Below are 19,813 nucleotides of genomic sequence, written 5' to 3'. Positions count from 1 at the left end.
TACGAATCTCAGGATTCAAGCCTGAGGTACAAAACAACATACTGAACCAGCCCGTCAACCCCGACTATTTATTCGGCCCAGAGGTTGACACCACCCTCAAAGATAAAAAAGGACACGGACACTGCAAAGTCCATGGGCGCCCTCCAAACTCAGTCCTTTCGGAGCGGCTCCTTTCGTCGCCCCGGAAACAAGGGGGCAGGTAGAGGACAGGGGTCACAACAAACGTATAACAAAAGCAATACACAGACCACCTACGATAAAAACACCCGAGGTGGATATCGTGGCTCCAGTACAAAGGGCAGAGGACGTGGCTACGGCAACACCAGGTCCTCCCCCAAGAACAAGCAGTGACGCCCTCTCCCTTCCTCCCGACCACATAACACCTGTCGGGGGAAGACTACATAGGTTCCTGTCCACGTGGAACTCCATCACCACGGACAGGTGGGTCAAAGATATTGTAAAATACGGTTACTGTCTGGAGTTAACCTCCACTCCACCCACAATACCACCAAGAAACCGTCCTATGTCCTCAGAGCACTTAACGCTCTTACAGCAAGAGGTGCAAAGTATGCTTCTAAAAGGCGCTATAGAGGTCGTCCCCATCCACGAGCAGGGTACGGGGGTTTACTCCCTCTACTTTTTAATTCCAAAGAAGGACGGGTCGCTCAGGCCTATATTAGACCTGAGACCCCTGAACCAGTACATTCTTTCAGAGCACTTTCACATGCTCACCCTACAGCAAGTCCTTCCGCTTCTCAAGCAGGGAGACTTCCTAGCCTCACTGGACCTCAAGGATGCGTACTTTCACATACCCATCCACCCCTCACACAAAAAATACCTCAGGTTCACTGTTCAGGGGCAGCACTATCAGTTCAAAGTCCTTCCCTTCGGTGTGACAACAGCGCCCAGGGTTTTCACGAAGTGCCTAGCTACGGTGGCAGCACATTTACGGAGGCAGCATATACACGTCTACCCCTACCTAGACGACTGGCTCGTTCAAGCGAAGTCAGCCCAGCAATGTGCAAGCCACATGTCCCGCACCATTCACCTTCTTCACAGTCTGGGATTCTCACTAAATTACCCAAAGTCCCATCTCCAGCCCGCACACGTACAACAGTACCTAGGTGCGACTATAGACACTCTGGCGGCCACAGCTCAGCCAAATTTAGTGAGGATCAACAGCATACAACTGCTGATCTCCAAGTTCAAACCCAATCACTCGCTTCCAGCGCGAGTGTTTATGCAGTTGATAGGCATGATGGCCTCCTGCATCTTCATAGTCCCGCACGCGAGGTTACATATGCGCCCACTTCAGGAGTGCCTAGCACGTCAGTGGAATCAGGCTCAAGGACAGTTGAAAGACCTAGTGTTGGTGAGCGGTCGGGCATACAACTCTCTGCATTGGTGGAATCCACAAAACCTTTGCAAGGGCCGACCGTTCCAAGAGCCTGTTCCGCAAATAGTACTGACAGCGGACGCGTCTCTCCAGGGATGGGGAGCTCATGTACTCCACTACACAGTGCAGGGACTATGGACGACACAACAGAAGAAGATGCACATCAACCTTCTGGGACTGATGGCAATCTTCCTGGCCATGAAGGCATTCAAAGTACATCTGTGCAACAAAGTCGTGTTGATCCGGACGGACAACATGACTGCCATGTACTACATACAGAAGCAGGGAGGAACACACTCTCCACAGTTGTCTCATCTGGCTCAGAGCATGTGGAAGTGGGCCATTCAGAGGAACATGTTCCTCATGGCGGAACACCTCCCTGGCAAGGACAACCAGATGGCGGATCTGCTCAGCAGACACAGCCACCAGATGCACGAGTGGGAGTTACACCCATCAGTACTCCAACCGTACTTCCAGCAGTGGGGTCATCCAGAGATAGACCTATTCGCGACAAGCAAACGCAAAATGCCAAAGCTTCGCCGCCAGATTCCCACATCCGCAGTCGCAGGGCAATGCGATATGGATGAACTGGTCCGGCAGATTTGCGTACGCTTTTCCCCCAGCGCCGCTGATACCGCTGGTGGCTTGAAACTACGACAACACTCCCTGACACTCGTCCTAGTTGCTCCCACGTGGGCACGCCAGCCGTGGTACACCACCTTCCTCGAACTTTCCGTGGTGCCGCATCAAAGGCTGCGGATCAAACCCGCGCATTTGACGCAGAACCATGGAGAGGTTCAGCACCCAGATCCGCAACAGCTGAACCTGGCGATCTGGCTCCTGAAGTCCTAGAGTTTGGCTATCTCAACCTGCCACCTGACTGTATGGATATCATCAAGGAGGCCAGGAGACCCACTACCAGGGCTTGCTATGCAGCCAAATGGAAAAGGTTCGTCATTTATTGCGGTAATAATGACATCAACCCGCTGGACGCATCCATCCACAACATCATCTGTTACCTCTTACACCTATACCGATGCAATCTGGCGTACACCTCTATACGTGTCCATTTGACCGCAATATCAGCCTATCTGCAAACCAGGCAGCACCTCTCTCTATTCAGAGTGCCTGCCATCAAAGCATTCTTGGAAGGGCTCAAACGAGTCATTCCACCTAGTCACCCACCGGCTCCAATGTGGAACCTCAACTTGGTCCTCACACGCCTGATGGGTCCACCCTTTGAACCTCTACACTCATGCGAGATTCAATTCCTTACCTGGAAAGTGGCCTTCCTAGTAGCGATCACTTCCCTAAGAAGAGTTAGTGAACTCCAGGCACTAACCGTTCAAGAGCCATTTATTCAGGTTCACGCCAACAGGGTCGTACTACGTACCAACCCCAAATTCATGCCCAAGGTAATATCGCAGTTCCACATTAATCAGACTATTGAACTGCCCGTTTTCTTCCAAAACCCACAAACTGTTGCAGAAAGGGCACTACATACACTAGATGTACGGAGGGCCCTCATGTACTACATCGACAGGACTAAACCATTCAGGAAGACAAAACAACTGTTCGTTGCCTTTGCCCCACACCACAAAGGTAACGCCATCTCCAAAGCAGGGATAGCCAGATGGATAGTTAAGTGTATTCAAATCTGTTATCAAAAGGCAAAACGCACATTAACTATTCCACCACGAGCCCACTCAACACGTAAGTTGGGGGCTTCCATGGCCTTCCTAGGGAATATTCCCCTGCATGATATATGCAGAGCAGCCACATGGTCCACTACACACACATTTACAAAACACTATTGTGTAGATGTGCAGTCAAAACAGCAGGCAGCTGTAGGACAGGCTGTTCTCAAGACACTTTTTCAGACCGCTGCAGCTGGCACGGGTAGCCGCCGCTAATAGAGGGCACTGCTATGTATTCTATGCACAGATATGAATTCAGCAGCCCACATGCCTCGAACTGAATATGCTACTTACCAGTATGCATCTGTTCTTGGCATGTAGGGCTGCTGACATTCATATCGCCCTCCCTCCTCCCCGGCGCCTGTCGCAGCTGCAGCTCTCAGAATTACTGCAAGCATGGTCATCACTTTCTGTATCTACTCCATCACTGCCACAATGGCGAAAATCAATCTGAGGATGGAGAGGATGCCCATGCGCATTGTAGTCCAGGGGAGGAGTCACCTATCCAAGGATACTTCGAAGACTCTTCCAGGACAACAACGTGCAAACATCCGGACCCAACACTAGGCGGCGATCTATGCACAGATATGAATGTCAGCAGCCCTACATGCCAAGAACAGATGCATACTGGTAAGTAGCATATTCATTACAGGTTTAAGAAGATTTAAACTGCTGCCTCACAGTTTCAGATGAAGTTTAACAATTGTGAAATGTTACCTTTTGTTTTTTTGCCCATTATAAACTAGTGCAACAACACAAGCAATACTATGATGATGAGTTCATATCAGTATGATGAATTTTGTAATTGTATGTTTACAATTTGAATATTGACTACTATTGTGTATATTTTTTGTAACTTTATACTTTACCAATCAAATACCGAAGAAGGGAAAATTGACTTTGAGAACGGATAATAGGAGGGTTTTTCAGGTGGAATGTGACCTGGGAGCTGATTGGAAATCACTGCACCAACTCCTGGAACGTCCGCGTACAAGACTAAAGGCATGTTTTAGATCTTGGCGGACGGGTTACTCTGTCGCAATGGTGACGGATATCCCATCCTCCAAAATATAAATCCCATAGGATATAAAGGGATTTATATTTCGGCGGATGGGATATCAATCACCTTTGTGATGGACTCACCTATCCGCCAAGGTCTAAATCGGGCCCGAAGTCCAATCTGTGGCTGCCTGCAATCCATATTCCTTGTGAGGCCCAGTATAGTAGAGTGGTTATGAATGTGGTTGCTACCATTTGTGAATTGTATCCAAACAGCCTCTGACGATAACCTGTCTTTCAATCTGCAGAACTTTGGTTTGGACTATGATAGTTTCCAGCACATGGTGGGAGATTGCCCCCAGGACTTTCTACAGCTAACCTTTAATTGTTGTAATGTGAGTATATGTTCTTAATCGTAATAAGTGTTTATTTTATTTGTATGTAATCCATTTTAGGTATGTTATAACGGGAACCTAGCTCTAAGAAGCAACGGAACCTTTGCAGGCAGGTCACATTTGTTGTTCTAGCAGGAGCACATGAAACATAGGGCCCTGTAAATAGAACATTATTATGGGTGTGGGCTCTGAATGTGATCGGAATCCGGTTCAAAGTATGTGATTGACTAAGATCATACACACAATGTACATTTTTCTTTGCATCACACACACAAACATTACACTCCAATAATTAACTTTTGGCTGCAGATTCCTCATATTGGGTGCCTCCCTAAGCACCAGACTGGATCTCTTGCAATTACACCTGCGTGGTGTTGGGTGGGACTGTTAAACTCCATTGTGATTCCATCCCACCTCTGGAGATGACATGCAGCTGCATAAAGGCACCTCCCCTGTGCACTGACATCAGTTCCTCCTTTTCCACACCTAAAGACTAGGAGCTAGCTATAGCTCTGCTAGCACCAGTTCTGTTTCTTCACCAAATTCTTAGTGTCTTAACTTTAGCAGTGTGTAGGGGTGTCGACCTCAAAGACAGTAGATTTCAAACTGTGCTGCTCATGTTGGAAGCCAGTGTCTGTGGCGGGCCCACATGATGTGTGCTTAGGGTGCCTCAGGATTAAGCAAGACTGCAAGTCGTGGTATGTATGTAGTTTATATTTCTTTAGCAGATACTTGGCCACAAAGCAGTGAAGTGCTATATGTAGTCAAAGGCGAGGTGAGAATTCAACAAGAGGAGAGGAAGCTGGGTTGTGGGCGTTTAATACAGTGTGATCTAGTGTTCTTGAAAGAGGTGAGACTGCAACTTTTTCCTCATTGTGGCATGGTTGGGGCGGTACTGATGGATACTGGGATGTTATTCTAGATCCTAGGTGCATAGATGGAAAAGGCCTGCTGTCTTTTTTTCTTTTTTACACTTCTTGGACTGCATATTGAAGATGCCCTGGTTGAAGGTGTGCCGAGACTGTGAGCTTGTCTGAACGAAAAGCCGGGGTACTAGTCATGATAGCTTTGTAAATGATGCAGATGATGTGGGCCTGCAAAAGAAGCCAATAAAGTTCCATCAGGATGGGGGTGATTGGATCATATTTATTCAGGCCCTGGATGAGAAGTGCACACCATGTAGGATGCCCCTAAGGGGTGACAGGGTGTGGTCCAATTGATGTTACAGAAGGCTGTGAGGGAAAGAGAAGCCAAGCTCTACGTTCTAAAACACAATTAGTGCACCTGAAGCACCTCAACAGCCATATGTTCCAGACTGTCTTCTGTGCCAAACTTTGAACTGATGTGCCTAGAGTTCTCCGTGCCTTTGTCGACTCTGCAACAAGCTTCAGCTTTACAGAGGCTATGCTGCATATGTTTAAGTTAACTCCAGCTCCCCTTGATGCACCTTCTGGCCTATGGACCCATAGAGGCCTCCAGTTAAACTTCCACCAGAAGGACCTTCCTGACCATTTATCAACCTCAGCAGAAGTCTGCTTATCCTGCCAACAGCACTAGTGTGAGCCTCCTCTGTGCTCTGTCGGCGCCTGCTATGGTTTGGCAGAGTGGGCTCTGAATCTCTATTGGCTCAATCCTCTGAACTGCAACCATCTTCAGCTACAGCCCACCCACTGTATAGGTACATGATTACAAAGGCAAATGCTGGGGACATTGAGGGCTCTCCAGTTCCTGTCGACACCAGTGTTTTCAGAGGATGGGGGGGTGGTCATTTATGAGTCTGTTGCACCATTCAAGGCCTCCAACATGTCTCACATAAGAGTTAATATTACGATGCTGGGCTTTATCTCTATTAGCAAAACACTAGTGGCTTTGCTAGCCCCGCAGTCCGGCTTTAAGCCTGAAGTACAAAGTTCGATCCTGAACCAACCATTCGACCAAGAGCACCTCTTTGGCCCTGATGTAGACTCCTCCCTGGAGAAAATGGAAAAACGACAGACACAGCCAAGTCAATGGGAGCCTTGCAATCGCAAGCTCCCAGACGTTCTTTTCGTCGCTCCTCCTACAGAGGCAACTCCAGAGGCTACTCATCAGACAACCCTTCCACCTCTTACAAGGCTTCCATCAGTCAACCTTCACCAGAGGTTAACCAGAGAGGAGGTTACAGAGGCAACAAGAACAAGGGCAGAGGCAAGACTAACACCCGCTCTGCCTCCACCCCTACCCAATGACTTCCCTCCGCTTCCCCCCGACCGTTCCACTCCTGTCGGGGGAAGACTACAACAGTTCCTTCCTGTCTGGACCAACATCACCACAGACAGGTGGGTGCGACATAGTTCAATCAGGTTACTGTCTCGAACTCACCTTTACCCCCCTTCCCCCCCCAAACATACCACCCAAACAGCGTCCAATGTCACAAGAACATCCATCACTGCTAAAGCGGGAGGTAATCTCCCTTCTACAAAAAAATGCAATAGAACTGGTTCCTTAGCCAACAAAACACTGGAGTCTACTCCCTGTATTTTCTCATACCAAAGAAGGACGGCTCTCTGAGACCTATTTTAGACCTCAGACCCCTAAACCTATACATACACTCAGACCATTTCCACATGGTCACACTTCAGCAGGTCCTTCCTCTTCTATCACAAGCTGAATTCCTTGCTACCACAGACCTCAAGGACGCCTACTTCCATATTTCCATTCACGCAGCTCACAGGAAGTATCTCAGGTTTATAGTGGACGGGCAGCACTATCAATTCTAAGTGCTCCCGTTTGGAGTCACAACTGCACCAAGGGTATTCACCAAGTGCCTTGCAGTAGTAGCAGCCCACTTAAGAAGACAGCAAATTCACGTCTTCCCATATCTCGACGACTGGCTCATAAAAGCCAGCGCATACAACCAGTGTGTACACCACACTTACGCGACTACCCAACTACTCCACGACTTGGGGTTCACAGTAAACCACACCAAGTCCCATCTGCAACCATCCCACATACAACAATACCTCAAGAGCGCTAGCCTATCCCACTCCAGCCAGGATAGCAAGCATGCAGGGTCTCCTCCCCAAATTTCAACCTCAACACCCCCTTCCAGCTCGAGTGTTCATGCAACTCATAGGGATGATGGCCCCTTGCATATTTATAGTGCCTCACGCAAGACTCCAGATGCGTCTGCTACAAGAGTGCTTAGTACGCCAATGGAACCAGGCTTAAGGTCAGCTAACAGATCTGGTGTTGGTAGACGGTCGCACTCATTGCTCTCTCCAGTGGTGGAACACCAAAAACCTTTCCAAAGGGCGACCGTTCCTAGAGCCAGTTCTGCAAATTGTCATGACAGCGGACGCATCGCTCTCCGGATGGGGAGCTCACCTATTACATCACACCATGCAGGGCAGATGGACACCTCAACAAAAGTTACTCCACATCAACCACCTGGAGTTACTAGCCATATTCTTAGCCTTAAAAGCATTCCAAAAGCAAATATCAGGCAAAGCTGTCTTAGTCCGCACAGACAACATGACAGCCGTGTACTACATACAGAAACAAGGCGGGGCACTCTCTGCAGCTCTCAGCTAGCACAGAGTATATGGAGATGGGCTATACCAAAGAATATATTTCTCCTAGCCCAACATGTCCCGGGAGTCCAAAACACCATAGCCGATCTGTTAAGTTGTCAAACACAACAGATCCACGAGTGGGAACTTCATCCGCAATTTCTTCAGCCATTCTTTCAAATGTGGGGGCAACCACAGACAGACCTCTTCGCCACCCACAAACGCCAAATGCCCAAGCTTTGCCGCCAGATATCCACACCCATTGTCCAAAGGCAATGCAATATGGATGAATTGGTCAGGCAAATTTGCGTACGCTTTTCCGCCTCTCCCACTCATTCCACTGGTGGTGCGCAAACTACAGCAATACTCGCTGACTCTCATTCTAGTTGCTCCAACTTGGGCCAGACAACCGTGGTACACCACATTACTGAAACTGTCGGTAGCTCCGCACCAAAAATTACACCTCTCACCACGCCTCTTAACCCAGAACCGTGGAGAGATCAGACACCCGGACCCAGCTCCGTTCAACCTTGCGATATGGCTCCTGCGGTCTTAGAGTTTGGTTACCTTAATCTTCCCCCTGACTGTATGAACTTCATTAAAGCAGCTAGACGTCCCACCACTAGAGCCTGCTATGCAGCCAATTGGAAGAGATTTGTGATATATTGTCATAACACCATCAATCCCCTAGACGTGTCTATCCAACACATCATAGGGTGCCTGCTACACCTCCAAAGCTGCAACTTAGCCTATACGTCTATTAGACTGCACCTTGCTGCCATAGCAGCATACCTACACAATAGACAACACTTATCACTTTTCAAGGTATCTGCCGTCAAAGCCTTTATGGAAGGCCTTAAAAGGATAATTCCTCCCAGAGTTCCACCCTCACCTGTGTGGAATTTAAACATCGTTCTCACGATGGGCCCTCCTTTTGAACCTTACATAAATGTGAGCTACAATTCTTAACATGGAAAGTTGCTTTCCTAGTGGCCATTACTTCTCTTAGGAGAGTTCGTGAGCTACAAGCACTAAATATCCAGGAACCTTTTTTTGCAAATCCATCATAAGGTTGTTCTACGAACTAATCCTAAATTTCTTCCAAAAGTCATTTCTCCCTTTCACCTCAATCAGTCTGTGGAGTGGCCCGTATTTTTCTCGCAACCACAGACAGTCGCAGAAAGAACTCTTCATACTTCAGATGTTAAAGGAGCATTGCTTTATTACATCGAGAGAACACAACCTTTTCGTAAGACCAAAACACTTTTTGTGTCTTTCTCACCACCACACAAAGGCAACCCCATATCAAAGTCTGGGATGGCTAGATGGATCGTAAAATGCATACAAATTTGCTACCACAAAGCAAAACATACTTTATCTGTTCCTCCGAAAGCCCACTCTTCACGAAAGATAGGGGCTTCTATGGCATTTTTAGGAAACATTCCCTTAGATGACATCTGCAAGCCAGCTACATGGTCTACACCACACACATTCACAAAACACTATTGTGTGGATGTGCAAACAAAACAAGCTAGTGTGGGCCAGGCTGTTCTCGAAACACAATTTCAAACTACTGCAGCAGATACTGGTGGTCGCCGCTAAGGATGGGTACTGCTATACAATCTATGCTAAGTGTGTGATCTGCAGCTCATTTGCCTCGAACGGCAAATGCTAGTAACCAGTATGCATCAGTTCTTGGCATGTAGAGCTGCAGATCCACACACGCCCACCCGCCTCCCTGGCTACCTTCATCTGTTCCAGTACCATCTTATTTAGATACAGCATACATGGGCGTCTTTCCTGTTTCTTATAAAGCTCCATCATTTCCCTGCTGGTGAAAAACAATCTGAATATGGAGCCGATGCCCATGTGCATTATGATCCAAAGGAGGAGTCTCCGATATCGTGACTTCCAAACACTTTCCAGGACAAAAACAAGTGCAAACACCAGATGGCGGTCTATGCGAAGTGTGTGGATCTGCAGCTCTACATTTATTTATTTATTTATTTATTTAAGCTTGTACCGCGCACAGCTACCCACAATGGGTTTCCCGGCGCCAGGGATAGACTGTAGAAGAAAAGAGAATGTCACCTTGACTTAAGGCCTCTGCCGACTATTGGTCACGCTTAGTAAAGAGCAGGGTCTTCAAAGCCTTACGGAAGCGGAGTAAGTTGGTCTCGGATTTTAATGCCAATGGGAGGGAGTTCCAGTATTTAGGACCAAGAGTGGAAAAGGAGCGGCCTCCCATTTTTGCCAGCTTCCATCTTGGTACTGTGAAATTGCCAATGTCCGATGACCTTAATGAGCGCAGGGGTCTATAGGGTTTTACCAGCCCCTGAACATATACTGGGGCGCTACCCTGCTTAGCCTTGAACATATAGCAGAGTGCCTTGAAATTAACGCGTTCTGGGATGCTCAACCAATGGAGGTCACGCAAAGCGGCAGTGGCTGAGGTGCGTCTGGGGACATTCTTTAGCAGGCGCGCGGCCGCATTTTGCACCACCTGCAGCACATGTATAGTAGCTTTATCTGCGCCCAAATAGAGAATGTTGCCATAGTCCAGGCGTGATGATACAAGTGCCTGGACTACAGTTCTGCGAGAGGAGAGGGGGAGCATCCACAAAATCTTGTGAAGCCATCGCAAGGTTGAAAAGCAGATGGCTGAGACCTTAGTAGCCTGTTGTCTCATAGTTAGCCTGTCGTCAATAATGACGCCCAGGTTGCGAACTGCAGTAGATGGTGTAGGCGCATTTCCCAGTTCGATGGGCCAATGGCGAGGACCCCAAAGATGTTTGTTCTGTCCCAGAATGACCACCTCGGTCTTCTCCCCATTCAGCTTGAGACAATTTCTCCGCATCCAGTCGGCCACAAGAGTGAGGCCCGACTTGAGTGCGGAGATGTTGTTTACGTCTCTCCCTGACAAGGAGAAGACAATCTGGGTGTCATCTGCGTAGGAAAACAGGGTTAGCCCAGCTTGTTCGACTATGGTTGCCAAGGGTTTAACATAAATGTTAAATAATAAAGGGCTAAGAATTGAGCCCTGGGGGACGCCGCGGGTGGATGGACAAATGGCGGAGGCAGCTTTAGAAGAAAACACTTGGAAGCTTCGGTCACTAAGGAAAGACGCCAGCCAGGCCAAGGCCTGGCCTGCCACACCTAGAGATTTCAGAGAGTCAATAAGGATGGAATGTGACACGGTGTCGAAAGCTGCGCTCAAATCCAGCAGGATGAGCGCCATGGTGTTTCCCTGATCGACACCGTGCCTAAGAGACTCTGTCACCCCCAGGAGGGCTGTCTCGGTTGAGTGCCTAGGCCGAAAGCCCGACTGAGAAGGATGGAGAAATCCAGTGTTTTCAACCAGTTTGGAGAGCTGAGAATTTATATGTCTCTCCAATATCTTTGAGAAAATTGGCAACAAAGATATAGGGCGAAAGTTAGCAGGATTTGAAGGATCTGCACCCTGTTTTTTTAATAACGGTACAACCATGGCGTGTTTCCAAGGTTGTGGGACATGGGCCTCGCTCAGAGAAGCGTTGAGTAATTTAATGATGGGGGGATGAGTGAGGGGGTCTAATTGTTTTAATATTTTGGCCGGGAGAGCGTCCTGTGGGGAGCCCGATCTCACACTATTTAAACAGGAGAGGAAAGAAATGGCGTCTAAGGGCTGCCAAGTAGTGACTTCTGCATCAGTGTCATTGTTTTCCAATTTTTGGACTATGTCAAGGGCAGTGTACATAGTACCTAGAGGTGTAGTGAAATTTTCATAGATAAGATCAACTTTATCAATGAAGTAATCCGCTAAGGACTGACACTGAGTGCCATCAAGTGCCGGGGGAGGAGGGATCGAGTTAGCACCAGTCAATTTTTTGACAACAGAGAATAGCACCTTTGGGCAGTTTTGTGCATCAGTCACAGTTTTCCTTGTGTAGTCTGCTTTAGCAGTTTTACAACTGTAGTGGTATTTTTTTAAGGCTTCTTTATATGTGGCTTTACGTGAAGGAGAATAGCCTTGTCTCCATTTACGCTCCAAGGTCTTACAATGTGAGCGGAGGCTTTTAAGTTGTTCCGAATACCATGGAGCAGGAGGGTGGTGTGAAAATGCGGGCTTTGATGTCATTGGAAGCGCTGTATTGACTGCAGTGGTTAGCCAGAGTTCAGTGGCGCAATTGAGAGCGGCAGTTGGTAGTTCAACACATGGGAGTGTTTTGATCAGTAGTTTATTGAGTTCTGGCAAGTTAATCTTCCCCCAATTCCGAACTGGCCGCGTAGTTTCCACCTCAGGTCTTATTACTGTATCAGCCATGTCATAAGAGAAGGGGACAGCTAAGTGGTCGGACCAGGTGATTTGTAGGGCTTCACGAGAACAATCTAGGGACAGGTTAGATAGGATCGGGTCCAGTAAGTGACCGGCACAATGAGTGGGACCTGTGTTTAGAAGTTGAAGGTTAAAAGCTTCCAGAATAGGGAGAAGCTGATTCCTATTAGGGCACTCATGGTCGTCTAAATGTATGTTTAAGTCCCCTAAGATTGTGAAATTAGGCGCTTTAAGCAGTACTGGGGCTAGGAAGTCCGGTAACGATGTTATCCAAGGGCTCGCTGTCCCAGGGGGACGGTATACCAGTAGCCCTGACAGCGTAAATTGGGGGGTAATGGATAATTTAAAAAGGGCTGATTCACAATCTTTTTGAGTGGTGTCTACCAATTTACAAGAGTATACATTTTTGTAAATAATTGCAATTCCTCCACCCCTACCGGAAACTCTATCCTGACGAAGAATGGCGTAGTTAGAGGGAATGGCGTCTGCCACATCCGGGCCCGAGCAGTCTCTGAGCCACGTCTCGGTCAGGAATATAGCATCAGGTTGATTTTGATCTAGAAAATCGTGGATATTGTATCTATGTTGTGGTAAGGATCGGCAATTTATGCTCCAAAATCTTAAGAGGGGGCGAGTGGAAGTTGTCCTAGAGCATACCTGTCTCTTTCGTCTGCCTTGATGTTGGAGGGATCTGCATGTGGTAGGGGTTTTTAATGAAAAGTTGCAGCGAGGACAGCTGAACTTGTGAGGCGGGAAAGGGTAGGTGGAGCAGTTATTATTGGGAGCACCACGTAGCGCGAATAACTCTTCGGAGGAGTATGTAAGAGTCATGATGGATATAGTGGCTTTACTCACCGATATAGGGTATGCCAGAGCCCAGAGCGCGGACGAGCGCAGACGGGCAGGACTCTGGCTGGACTCCGGCGCGACTATGGCGCGCCCGCTGTGCGCGTTCGCTGCGCGAAGCAATGGGCGTCTGTTTTTATACTGTCCCTATCCAAAATGGCCGCCGCCGTCTGCTCGAGCGTGGCCCTCCTGAGTCAGCCCTGAATCGGCTGTACACCCAGGGAAGGAGGCAGGTGAGCGAAAGTGCAGCGCTCCCTCCAGAGAGTAAGCTCAGTATTTTAAATCGCCTGAGCGGTAAATAGATCGAGCAGCGCGAAATTCCGTGACTGCTTGCAGGGGGGGGTAGGACACAAAGGATAATCACAGTAACAAGTTAAAATCTGAATCAGAGCGTTTTTTAAAAGCTAGCAGCCCGGCTCAAGCCTCAGGCAATAGTGAAGGTAATCTCCTCGCGAAGCAAGTCCTTCTACTGTTTTTATACTGTCCCTATCCAAAATGGCCGCCGCCGTCTGCTCGAGCGTGGCCCTCCTGAGTCAGCCCTGAATCGGCTGTACACCCAGGGAAGGAGGCAGGTGAGCGAAAGTGCAGCGCTCCCTCCAGAGAGTAAGCTCAGTATTTTAAATCGCCTGAGCGGTAAATAGATCGAGCAGCGCGAAATTCCGTGACTGCTTGCAGGGGGGGGTAGGACACAAAGGATAATCACAGTAACAAGTTAAAATCTGAATCAGAGCGTTTTTTAAAAGCTAGCAGCCCGGCTCAAGCCTCAGGCAATAGTGAAGGTAATCTCCATGCCAAGAACAGATGCATATTGGTAAGTAGCATTTGCCTTTTGGAGAAAAGATACTTGTAAAAGACAAGAGGACTAAGTTATGGATACGCGTCTGGAAGCATGTAAAGAAAGGAGCTGACGTCAGCGCACCTGGGTGACGTTTATGTGCGGCCCGATCATCACTTCCAGAGCATGACGACATCGGCCTCACAACACCACCTACCAGCATACAAGTGTACTTGTTTTGAGTTTACGCTTGCTGTCTGACACCAGGTTCAGAATTTGCGGATAGACTTATTCAGCAGAACTTGTTGTGGTAATCTGTTCAATACAGCGTTCTGTTCTCTACAGGCGTCCTGTAGAAAACCAGAGTGGAGCCTATCACCACAATCACTAAATGAGGACTAAAATATTACGCCTGCATTAACAGAGTTTTTAATTTTTCTCTAAATCTCATGAAGGTAGTTTCAGAGCAAATAGAAAGATCAAGCTTATTCCACATAGCTGGCAAGGTTTCAGATAGCGATGTGTGATATTTTCATAATTTCAGTGTAATCAGGAGTGACATTTCAACGACTGAGTGACACTTCCTTGCGCGCAAAATCAAGCAATGAAGATGAGGGAAACATATAAATATCAGTAATTACACCTATTTGAGCAATGAGATGGTCTTTAGGATCATGTGTTTAAACACACGTAGTTAAGCTAAAAGGGTGTAGACCAATGTTCCCTCTAATATTTTCCCCCTGTGTGCGGCAGTGTAGGGTCTCTGTGTGCTGCAGCCGTGGCTGTGCGCCAAGAACCAGACCGCGCGTGTGTGCAGCGCCAAATATCACTCCAATCTTTTGCTTAACCCCTTCAGCGCTGCGCGGATTCCCGCGCAGTGCTGAAGGATCTGAGCGCGGGCGGGGCCATGACGGAACGGTTCCGTCATAAGCACAGCCCAACCGACGTGCATGACGGAACCGTTCCGTCACAAGCGTCATAGGGGTTAAAACCCTAGCAGCCCAGCTCTGTTAAGAAGAGAAATGTTATTCCTCTGTCTGATGTAATATTTCCTATACATTGATTTACGCACTATGATTCAGTGTCTCTGTGTAATGTGTATGTGATGTAAAGTGCTTAACACCTTACACTGGTATGAGTGGCGCTATTAAACAAAATAAATATGAAAGCGAGAGGGGGTTATGGAGACTTGAGGGGCACTGTTAAAGGTTGGTAATGAGAGTATCCGTGGCAGAGGTGGTCATTGGGGCGCCAACAAACATTGTCACTCCAGGCGCCACCAGCAATAAGTACGGCCCTGTTCAAATGGCACTAATAGTTACAGTGAAATTATGAAAACGTCCCACATTGCAATTTGAAACCTTGGCAGCTATGTTGCTGCATTTCTTTTCTTAATAGGGTTGGGCTGCGGGGTGATTGTGTGCATTTGTTAAGTTTTTCGTGTTAATTGCATCTCATGATCGGTGCTGCGATTAACATGAAAACTTTAACAAATGCACAGGAACATCTTAAGGATCTTGAATGCCCTAGGCCAAACTTATTTCTGGGGCCCCTGATTAGACCAGCTTTGGATTTATGATCCAATTTCACCTTTTTCATGTCCTTTTTGGTCAGGTCACAGCCACTGCAGAGGCACACTGCTCCAAATTCTAAATGTGCTTCCATCTAATATTCAGGAATAGTGATATGCGTTTTCAAAATTGTAAAATAGCCTGAAGGAAAAAAGGAGAGTAGACTAGTGAGAAATAGGATTTAGTGGCAGAGAAAGCGGGAAAGAGGAACATAGTAGAAAAAAGTGAGGGCGCAACGACGAGAAATGGGGAAGGAGGTAATGGAGAAATTGGTAAGAGGGACGGAAAGAGAAAGGCAGCCAGAGGCTTTGGAGAACTGGAACGAAGAATGGACAACCGGTAAGATAGAAAGCAAAGAACAGGCAGTGAGAGGGAAATGGAGACAAGAATGGGATGGGGAGAAGGGAAAAGTGTGTTAACGTGGAGCAGGACTGATATGAGGAAGAAAAAAAAGAAGAGAAGGAGATGGCGAGAGCAGCTGGGGAGTGGAAGAAAAAAGGACAAAAGATATGTCCGAGAAGACAGCGAGTGTGGTGTGGCAATGCTCCAGAAGTAGCGTCTCTGCATATCGACGTTAGGGAGTTCTATGAGGAGCCTTTTTCGCCATCTTTTCATTTCTAAACGCTTGCTCTATGTAACCATGCTCACCTGAACAAACTAACTAAGAAGGGTGGAAGGCTGGTTAGGCCTTGTCAAGATTTTTAATCTTGCCAAGATGCAGGTCTGAGCAGATGGCAGCTGTAAGTGTGTAAATGACTGATCCATCTGTCGGGAGTATTCTCTTCACTAACACTTGCTTCTCTTCTCTTTTTGAAACTCATGGGCAGCAACATTGCTGGTGTGTCACCAGGGCTTTAAGTGGAAGCTTTTTCAATAATATATACAAGCCGTAGTTGCTGCTTATTTATCTTCTGCAACTAACAACCACTGACCAAGCCAATAGTCAAACTTGTTGTAGGTATGATGTTACTTGTTGTATCCTATATCTGGATGCAATGACAGAAACAGGAAAATACAAGTTGGGGGGGGCACACTATGCCAAGTACAGAAGAGTTTAAAAAGTCACACAATCACCCCGCAGCCCAGCTCTATTAAGAAGAGAAATACAGCAAGTCTGCAAACACTGAGTGTGCTTTACCCGCCATGTTTGTAGAGTTGCTACATTTCTTTTCTTAATAGAGCGCAGCTGCAGGGTGATTGTGTGCCTTTGTTAAAGTTTTCAGGTTAATCGCAGTGCCCATCTGGAGCTTCAATTAATAAAACTTCAGATGAAGTAAAACGGGATGACTAGGAGTGGGCAGTGCGCTTAGAGGCTTTTATAGGTGAGAAAAGTGATCAATGAACTGCTATGCAACTTTCAAGTCCTTGAAAAAATACAAACTTAGACCAACATTACAAAACTGACGATCTGTAAAAACCTGCATCATCACTGCACTGGTACATCGACTAGTCCTGTGGAATGCTCAGGTCACGGATCATCATGCATAAAAAACACACTCTTTCTAGATGTCAGTTTCTCTCCGCAATAATAGAACAATAATTAAGACCCTAAAAAAGACTGCTCCTCCACTGCTCGAGACTACTGTTACAAAGATCAGTGTCTCACCGGGTCAAGGTTCACCTAGTCTATTCTTCAGACTTGCCATAATGAGCACTTACATTAGAAATGCCACAAACATTTCCCCATTCTTTCTTCCTCTGACCCCTTTAAACCTGGAAAGAATAATCACCCTACATCACTTTGGGAGGGGGCACTTGCTAAATGGCTATTTTGCAGCGTGAATCTTTCTGGATTCACTAGCTGTGCATTATTCCGCGATCTTGTGGTTGGGTCCGGATTCGTAGTCTTTTCTTTGTTTTTTTTTTTTTTTTTTTTGTAGCCCAGGTGGGCGTCGACGTCCACCATTTGGTGCACCTCCCGTGACGTCGTCGTGCTTCCTGCGGAAGTCCCACCTTTGGGGCGCCATCTTCAGATTCTTTTTTCCGCCGTTGGGTCTGGATCGTCATCGGGAAGCTCCAGAAGTTCACTCGGAGGAAGAAGGAAGAAAAGCGAGTTTCATCGATAGAATCAAGAGAAGACATCAGGAAAGAACAGATTTCGACAGGAACGCGAAGAAAGAAGACCAGCGAGCCTTTTTCTTCGACAACCTTGGAGAATGCACGCTCAGAGACCCTGAGCGAAATGGACAAGACGCCATTCAAGTTCTGCCCAAACTGCCACCACAAGTTCGCGCAGAAAGACCTGCATCCGGTCTGCAACCTCTGCCTACCGGTGGATCATCAGAGTATCGACTGCAACGCCTGCTCAGTCTTCGCGCCGAAGACACTCAGGGTGAGAGAGAGGCAGAGGAGAGCCAACGCCAACATGGAGGGCCAAGGAAAACCCCCGACACTCTACGCGCTGGGCCTCGACACGGACGACGAGGACAACGTCGCCGAGGCAGCCGAAAACTTCACGGTCGTAGAGACCGACAAGAAGAAAGAAGACGAGGTAAGAGAATCGTCGAGCGCAAATCAAAAAACACCTCGAAAACACGAGGGTGACTCGAGAAAAACTGAGTCAAGGTCCACGAAGGGAGCCCCGGCGCCGAAAACTTCGACGTCCAAAGGGGGAACTTCGGACAAAAGGCCCAGCGGATCCTTACAAAAGGACTCCCTGGCGCAGAAAGACGCCGAAAGGCAGGGGTCGTCGAAATCATCCCATGAAACGGGCCGATCGACGCAGAAAGAGCGTTCGACGTCGACGCAAGTTTCATCGAAAAGGCCCACGGTCGACACCGAAAGCATCTCCGAAATGGAGAAAAAGAAGAGGCGGCTCGAGGCCGAAATGGAGAACATCCTTCAAAGGAAGAAGGAGTTCGACGCCAGGATGAAGGAATTCAAGATTCCAACGGTTTCAGCGGCGGACGTCGTCGAAGTCGAGGAGGAGTTCGACGCCGAAGGGCTGACAAGGGACCTCGAAGAGGAAGAGGAGCCCTATTATGAGGAAGAAGCCGAGGAAGAAGACCAACAATCGTTCTTCGAATCGGCGACATCTACCGGCAACGACGTCGAATGGCAAGATCTCGACACCGAAAACCCGGAGGAGGCCGTGGACACGTACCCCTCGAGGCCTTCGCCACCAGACGACATTGGGGTGTACAATATGGTGGTGAAGAGCGCAGCAATGGCCTTCGGCGTCAAGCTCGACGAGGAGAGGCCGAAAGCAGATTTTCTCGTCGAAACACTGCTCCCCATCCAGACTAGGAGCCAGTTCCTCCCCATGCTACAAAGCGTGATGAACCAGGGGAGAGAAGCCTTCAAGGAGCCTGCCACCTGTCGGTCGATCACGCCCAGGACAGAGAAAAAGTATAAACACTCCTCCCTGGACCCACCTTACATCAAGGGTAGCGTCACCGCAGACTCCATCATTGCCTCCACGGCCAGGAGAAGGGCCAACGTGCCAGCAACCTCGGGCCCACCTCCAGATAAAGAGAGCAGGAGAATCGACCTCACAGGCAGAAAGGTCGAGAGGAACGCCGCAATGCACTGGCGCATGGCGAATTCAAATGCACTCCTAAATAGACACCAGTACCAACACTGGGATGAAATGGGGGAGCTAGTAAAGCACCTCCCCGAAGAATACCGCCAGAGAGCCTCTCACCTGGTAGATGAAGGCAAGAACATCGCCAACTCCTGTATAAAGACGGCGTTGGATGGGGCAGAGACTTCAGCAAGACTCATGGCCATAGGGGTCACAGAAAGGAGGCATGCATGGCTAAGAATCTCGGGATTCAAACCGGAAGTGCAGAACAACATCCTGGGCACTCCCTTCAACGGAGAGACACTGTTCGGAGCAACGGTGGACGAGAAGCTCACCCAGCTCAAGAAGGAGAACGAGACAGCGAGGTCCATGGGGGCCCTGCAGCTGAGGGGAATGAGACGAGGAAATCCCTCGAGGAGACCCTACGGTAGGGGTGGAAGCCAACAGGGGACGTCGCACCAGGCGTTCCAACAAGGTCAGCAGGGCGAAGGTCACGGACAAAGTCAGCAGAAGCAAAGCTGGCAATATCAACCTCGGGGCCAGTCCTTTCGAGGGAGAGGGAACGGACGTGGCCAAAGGAGGAGAGGGGGCGATCAGCCCTCCTCGAAGTGACTCAGCACGCAAGAAGACGCCCACCCTCGTCAGGCCCCCAAGGGTGAGGCGCAAAAAGGTGTCATCAGGGGGAAGAGAAGATCCAAGAGCCTACGAGCATACGTCACCGGTAGGCGGAAGGCTGAGGTTCTAC

General features: G+C 48.3%; 1 protein-coding gene across 1 annotated transcript in view; it reads left to right on the top strand.

Annotated features, from left to right (window-relative positions):
* Nucleotides 1–19,813, top strand: part of TESK2 (testis associated actin remodelling kinase 2) — a 566,234-nt gene that overhangs the window by 509,904 nt on the left and 36,517 nt on the right. The window contains exon 10 of the mRNA XM_085602833.1: nucleotides 4,401–4,487. Coding sequence (XP_085458959.1) covers nucleotides 4,401–4,487 — 87 coding nt within the window. The remainder of the gene's footprint in view (nucleotides 1–4,400; nucleotides 4,488–19,813) is intronic.

The sequence above is a fragment of the Triturus cristatus genome, chromosome 4_2, assembly GCF_964204655.1.
Source record: "Triturus cristatus chromosome 4_2, aTriCri1.1, whole genome shotgun sequence".
NCBI classification, from domain to species: Eukaryota; Metazoa; Chordata; class Amphibia; order Caudata; family Salamandridae; genus Triturus; species Triturus cristatus.
Note: the sequence above shows the minus strand (reverse complement) of the source record. Positions and strands in the feature narration are given on the sequence as shown.